This window comes from Armigeres subalbatus, chromosome 1, assembly GCF_024139115.2.
Source record: "Armigeres subalbatus isolate Guangzhou_Male chromosome 1, GZ_Asu_2, whole genome shotgun sequence".
Classification (NCBI taxonomy): Eukaryota; Metazoa; Arthropoda; class Insecta; order Diptera; family Culicidae; genus Armigeres; species Armigeres subalbatus.
Genome location: NC_085139.1, coordinates 286,638,925 through 286,645,575, shown reverse-complemented (window position 1 = coordinate 286,645,575; position 6,651 = coordinate 286,638,925). Strand labels below are relative to the sequence as shown.

The following is a 6,651-nucleotide window of genomic DNA, read 5'->3' as shown; positions in this document are numbered from 1 at the left end:
TGAAAACGGAGAAGTTTATGGGGACGTACACCGAGAGAAGGATGATACAGCTGAGCAACCAACAAGAACTGTGGATGAAGGATGCTCAAGCAAAATGGAGAGACCTAAACGATCAGTTCGTAAGCCGACGAAATACAATGACATGTTTATGTATACAATATATGAATAGAGAGTAGACAAAGTGGGAGATGTAGAGAATAAGATTAGCATTAAAAAAAAAACGTAGCAATCACTTAATGTTCAATTACGAGTTCAATATTATCTTAGGAGTCGGGTCAGTAGATAAATTAAATAAATCAGTTTTGAGAGAGAGTTTGTAGAGGACGAACGTAAAACAAAGAAGTGTTCTTCGATCACTAAGGAAGTCCAACAAGTCTGTCTGGCCTGTCCATCAAAGTCGTTAGTTCGCCAAAGTCGTTAGTCCGTCAAGGTCGTCTGTCCATCAAGCTCTGGTGTTCTGGTGTTCGAAGTCCGGATCCGTCACAACAAGTTCTTCCAGTCCGTCTATTCCGTCCAGTCCGTCCAGTCCGTCCAGTCCGTCCAGTACGTCCAGTCCGTCCAGTTCGCTAGTTCATCAAACTCGTTCAAGCATTCATTCTGTGTGAAAATCCGGATCGTCAGTCTGAGTCGTCCAGTTAGTCCCACCAAGTCCGCCCAATTGCCACGTCATGGAAGACAGCGGTCACCACAGCACCGACAAAATTTGTACCGTTGTCAGTGTAAATCTTTGTAGGTGCACCACGACGCGCGATGAACCTTCTCAGCGCTAGCTTGCAGGACTCCGTTGAAAGAGACGCAGCAACCTCCAAATGAACAGCTCTCACTACCAAGCAAGTAAAGAGAGCGACCCACCGTTTTACTTGGCTGCGGCCAATTTTTATCATGTATGGTCCGAAATAGTCAATGCCAACGAGAGAAAACGGGCGAACGAATGGAGTCACACGAGCTTCTGGAAGAGGCGCCATCCTGGGTACTCTAGGAGTAGATTTATAAACGATACACCACTGACACTTCCTTGAAACTTTGCGCACCATCGTTCGAAGAGTAGAAATGTGAAAACGCTGACGAATTTCGTTGACCACTGTTTCGCTGTTAATGTGCCCAAACCGCCTGTGGTACCAGTCTATCAAAAGTTCAGTCAGACGATGATTCTTTGGCAGGATTACAGGATACTTTGCGTCATATGTGGCAGTAGGTGATGCTTCAGTCCGACCCTGCATACGAACCACTCCGAACTGATCCAGAAACGGTGATAGTTGTCGAAGTGCGCTGCTTTTCCCAACGATTGACTGCTTGCTGCTATCGGATCTATGCGGGTGTCGTAGAACCGCTATTTCGTCTGAATATACTTCCTCTTGTGCAAGGCGCCACAGTGCTCTTTCCGCTTGAACTAAGTTTTCTCGTGTCAATCCATGCGGCGCTTGTGTTGATCCCTGGTTTCTCAATTTGGAGAGATGGTCCATGAAAGAGTAAATATACCCTGTACTTCGCAAAATTCTTTCCCACTTGGAGAACCGGTTATAGTCGATGTAAGGCCGCAATAACACTGTTCGATGCAAGTGAATTGCACGTAATTCCTCCTCGGTATTTTGCAGTGGCACATATGCCTGTGGCCAGTCTTTTTCCAGCTGGAGAAGAAAATCAGGCCCCTTCAACCATCGGCTTTCTGGATGAACGGTAGCCCCCTTTCCCCATTTTGTAGCCTCATCAGCCACGTTGAGTTTGGTGGGAACCCAGTTCCACTCTTCAGGCTGCGTTTCCTCTAGAATTTCCCCGATTCGTACCGCTACATACTGACGATACTTCCTAGCATCAGAATTGATCCAGGAGAGGACTGTTTTAGAATCACTCCACAGGAATCTGCGACTCACCGGAATTGTATGGTACTCAACTACGGATTTGGCTAGACGGCTTCCGATAACTGCCGCTTGCAGCTCCAACCTGGGGATTGACAGTGGCTTCAACGGGGCCACTTTAGCTTTTGATGCTACCAAAGAGCACCGGGGCTGTCCACGATCGATTATCCGGAAGTAAGCGACACAGACAAATGCTGATTCACTTGCATCAACAAAAACATGGAGTTGCAATGTTTGAAAACTTTCGTGATCATATTCCGGAAAATAGCAACGCGGAATACGAATCTGATTCAGTTTCGAGATTTGTTCGATCCAGCGTATCCAAAGTTCGAGAATATTTACTGGAATAGCTTCATCCCATCCAAGTTGAACCCTCCAAAGATCTTGAATAATCATTTTACCATGGATGAGCACGTTTGATATTAATCCGAGTGGATCAAATACGCTCATAACAAATTTGAGAATACTTCGCTTAGTTGTTACGGCTCTCGATGACTCCGAACCATCCAGTTCGTTTGGTATATTCACAGAGTATACGAAGACGTCCTCGTCTGATACCCAGGCCATTCCCAAGACACGTTCCACTTGCTTATCTTTGTCGACACTGAAGTCCTTCATCGTTTCCATAGCGTCTTCTCCCAATGCTTGTAGCACCTTCTTCGAATTCGAACACCAACGTCGTATGTCGAATCCAGCTTTTTCTTGAATTTTCCGTACTTCCTCTGCCAATTTAGCCATTTGTTCTTCGGTGTCTCGACTATCCAAAAAATCGTCTACATAGTGGTTCTCAACTACCGCCTTTGCTGCTTCTGGAAATTGGTCTTTCCATTGCATTGCGTTCGTGTTTTTTACGTAGTTTGCTGAACAAGGCGAACAAGTCGATCCAAAAATGGCTACGTCCATGACGTAAACGTCGGGATTACTGGTTGGATCGCTTCTGTAAAGAAACCGTTGAACTTGTCGATCCTCACTTCGAATCTTCAACTGGTGATACATCTCGCGGATGTCACCCGCTATCGCTATCTTCCGTTGGCGAAAACGACATAAGACCGATGGTAAGGAAGTTAGCAAGTCCGGGCCCTTCAGCAACATGTCGTTAAGAGATACTCCTTTCACTTTGGCTGCAGCGTCCCAGATAATGCGCACTTTTCCGGGCTTGCGTGGATTTGTGACTACTCCCAATGGGAGATACCAGATTCGATTCGGATTACTATCCTGCAGCTCCTTCGACGTCGCTTTGTGAGCATATCCTTTGCTCTGGTATTCAGATATCTGTTTCTCCAAGCTCATTTTTAACTCCGGATATTTCCGCAATTTGCGCTCAAGGCAAACTAAACGCCGTTCGGCCATGCTGAAACTAGCCGGCAGTTCAACTACATCATAGCGCCACAATAACCCGGTTTCGTAGTGACCGTCTGTACATCTGATCATCGTTCGCTGCAAAATTTCTCTCGCTCTCCGGTCCTCTTCTGCCTCTGGACCGCATGTGACGGATACTCCAAGGTTCTCCATCGCGAAATATCCTTTCACAAGGTCGTGTATGTCGCTTTCCTCAGCGTTTTTGCAGATGTGCAAAATTGGAAACATTTTATCCAGCTTCGATCCACCGGTATTACCAAACAGTGACCATCCCAATCTCGTTTTCGCTGCAACAGGTCCATCCGATCCTCCTTCCCGTGTCTTGAGAGGCAGGGACAATTTAATGTTGTCTAGACCAATTAGGATTCGTGGAATCGCTTCTTCGTAACTTTCGATCGGTAGTTTAGTCAAATATGGAAACTGTGATGACAGCTCTGCGTACCGTAGAGACTGAATTGGAAGATCCAACCGGCTTACCGTGCTAACATCTGTTAAGGCGAAGGTTCTTCCGCTTTGTGTTCCTGATATTTTCAAATCAACCTGGCGAGAATTGGCTTCATGTCGCGTAACTTTCGCTGTCCAGGTCAAACATAGAGGTTGCAATTTTCCTTCCAAATTCAGCAGATCTGCCAGTTCTTTATCGATCAATGTTGATGATGATCCTTCATCTAGGAAGGCGAAGGTTGATATTTGAACTCCTTTACCGTTCAATACTACTGGGATTATTCGGAATATCGTAGTGCTTCGACTTCGATTGTGAATGTTGACGACGGTACGTAATTTTGATTCTGAGTCAGTGCTTTCGGATGTTGTTGGTTTAACGGCGTATGCTTGGTATGGGTGCAAAGATGGATGATGTCTCATAGTGCAATCTGCGATTCCACAGGTACGAGTTGACTTGCAGGACCATCGTCCGTGCGGCACCAGACAACTGTTACAAAGTTGGTATGTTTCCACGGCTTTCAAACGATCTCTCAGACTCAAAGATTTAAATTTGTTGCAGTCCTTGATTCGGTGTTTCACACTCTGACAGATGTAACAAGGCTTTCCTTGGGTGTCCGCTTTCCTTCCCTGCTGAACGAATTTTCGCGGTTCAACAATCGCGTGACTGTGGATGAACGCTTTCTCTCTTTTTGGCTTCTCTGCTCCACCGATCCTAGCTCCGTCGAAGTCGCTGAAGTGAGCTACGTCGCTCGCGGCGGATGTAATTGCACTCATATACTCGCAAAATGTTCCCAAATCAACCAGTCCTACGTTTCTTTTGTACAATGCCCAATCGAGCCGAATATTTGGTGGCAGTTTGTCTACGAGCTCCTGAAGAAGGGTTGGGTTTGTTAGATGTGCTTGCTGATTTGCTGCCATCAGATGACCAACGAGGTTCTGAACGACGAGACCAAAATTAACAAGCGTCTCAAGTCGCTCCGCTTTCGGGGTGGGGACACTTCGTACCTTTACGAGCAGTGACTGTACTAGTCGCTCTGGGCTCCCGAACAAAGATTCCAATGTTTCCATTACTTTCGGGACCGATGAAGGTAGCAGAAGGTTGCTCCGAACGGACTCCAATGCTTTGCCCTTGAGGCATTTTTGCAGTCGCATTAAGTTTTCTGCTTGAGAATACCCACACATTGTGGTGGAGTTTCGAAAACTGCTTATAAAAAGCGGCCATTCCTCAGGGCAACCATTGAAAATTGGCAGCTCCTTGGGTACAACCTGCCTAGCAGACAATTGCTGTTGGAATTGCCCCCACGACGCCTGCTGAGTCTGTAGCTGTTGCAGCTGATTGACGTATGGTTGAGACTGTTGCTGTTGTGACGGATGCGATGACCATGGTCGATGCGCTAGCGCTGATGAGACAACCGAACCGGGCGGTTGCGGTGATGGTGGTGGTGGTGGTGTATATGATTCTTCTGCGCGCAACACAGATGGGGGCAATGATCGATCTTCTAGCTGGTCACATATACCAGACCTCGATAAATGCGGTTGTCGGTACGATGGTCCGATTACTGACTGCACCGCGCAAGGTCGTTGTGCACACGATAGTTGTTGATTCGAAGAATGGATAGATGCCACTTGAGACGCTTGTGGTACCGGTGGAGACAGCGACGACTGCGATACTTGTGTTTGGAACGCTTTTGGTGGTTGTGCTGTAGTAGATCGGGCCGATTCGTCATCCAGATTTGTAAGTTGCACGACATTTGACGGCAATAATGATGATTCGCTTACTGGTGGAAGCGAGTTAGGTAACTGAAAAGTGGCTGGCCTCGATATCGGTTCCGAGAACAAAAACGTAGGTAGACGAGGTCAAGGCACTACCTTTGGCAGTATTGATAACTGCTGCAAGGGCTTTGTTAAAACCGACTGTGTGTAAACGGATTGTATTGCCACCGGTTGTATTGTAGGATGTGTACGTATTGGACCACTTACTGCTGTTGAACGACATTCATCAATCGATCGAACTGGAGTCGAAGCAGTGATCGGATCCATATCCACAGTACCAACATTGTCGGCGACTAAATCACTGAACAGTGGAAATTTGTCTCTACTACTAGCCACTTGGTTTCCTGGTTTTTTATGCACTGTTCCAGTGTATCTCGATAACATACCTCCGCTAGGCGCAAATAGTCCAGTGCCAAAAGTAATCGGTGGCAAAATCTTATCAACGTTAACCGGCACTGGGTTTCCACCAGCAGCTTCGTCTAATCCTTCAATCCATTCTTGCACATGGCTGCGTCGGCTAACTCGACTACGGCGACTTCTATGACTTCCAGCTTCCTCCTCCTCTACTTCGGCAACTAGCAGAGCATACTTCTCGTCTAGATACCTTCTATCAAGTGCTGCTTTGGCTTCTAGAGCTTTCTCCTGGCGAATACGATCCTGCTCCTGCTGCTCTAGAATTAGTTTCTCCTGTGCCCTTTTCTCTTCCTCCAGTCGCATGAGTTGTAACTGGAGCCGTGTTGACCGTGAGGTAGTGTTGGTTCCTCCAGATATGGAATCACCACTTGCGGTCGCCATTGAATGACAAACATTGCACTTCCACTTACCGTCCAGACCCTCAGTCATCTCCTTGCACGCACGATGATACCAACGATGACACCGATCGCAAGCTATCATGTCTGCTACGTGATTAGGGATTTTGCATCTCTCGCAAACGCACTGTGGTCTTTCAGCGTTGGCTTTGGCCGCCGCTCGCGTAGTAGTGGGCATCATGTATCCGTCCTCCGAATGACCTTCTTGACCGTTTCGTCTTCAGCAACGCGACAAAGAATAGTGCTGTCCAATGAGCAGCTCGAAGTAGCTCGAAGTTGTTCCCGTCCTGCTCGTTCTTTTTTATCAACAAATGGGCATGAGCAGGACAGGGAGAAACTTCGAGCTACTTCAAGCTCTCATTGGACAGCACTAATAACGAGTTAAATTCTTTAAAGAATATTGGCGCGGC

The 6,651-nt window shown here is 46.9% G+C and overlaps 1 protein-coding gene across 1 annotated transcript; it reads right to left on the bottom strand.

Moving 5' to 3' along the window:
- Positions 1 to 442: 442 nt before the first annotated feature.
- LOC134207420 (uncharacterized) lies at positions 443 to 6,275 on the bottom strand. The gene is made up of 3 exons (XM_062683146.1): positions 5,640 to 6,275; positions 1,174 to 5,459; positions 443 to 566 (listed from the first exon to the last, which is right to left on the bottom strand). Exons 1-3 carry the CDS (start codon positions 6,273 to 6,275, stop codon positions 443 to 445), a joined length of 5,046 nt encoding a protein of 1,681 aa, XP_062539130.1.
- Between the last annotated feature and the right edge of the window lie 376 nt (positions 6,276 to 6,651).

Excerpts from the sequence above, each read along its gene's own strand:
- LOC134207420 (XM_062683146.1), bottom strand. The coding sequence starts at position 6,275 with ATGACTGAGGGTCTGGACGGTAAGTGGAAGTGCAATGTTTGTCATTCA. Across the intron at positions 5,460-5,639 it reads ATGAATGTCGTTCAACAGCA|TTACCTAACTCGCTTCCACC; the intron begins GTAAGTGGTCCA and ends GCCACTTTTCAG. Across the intron at positions 567-1,173 it reads ACTGCCACATATGACGCAAA|CGAACTGGACGGACTGGACG; the intron begins GTATCCTGTAAT and ends TTGATGAACTAG.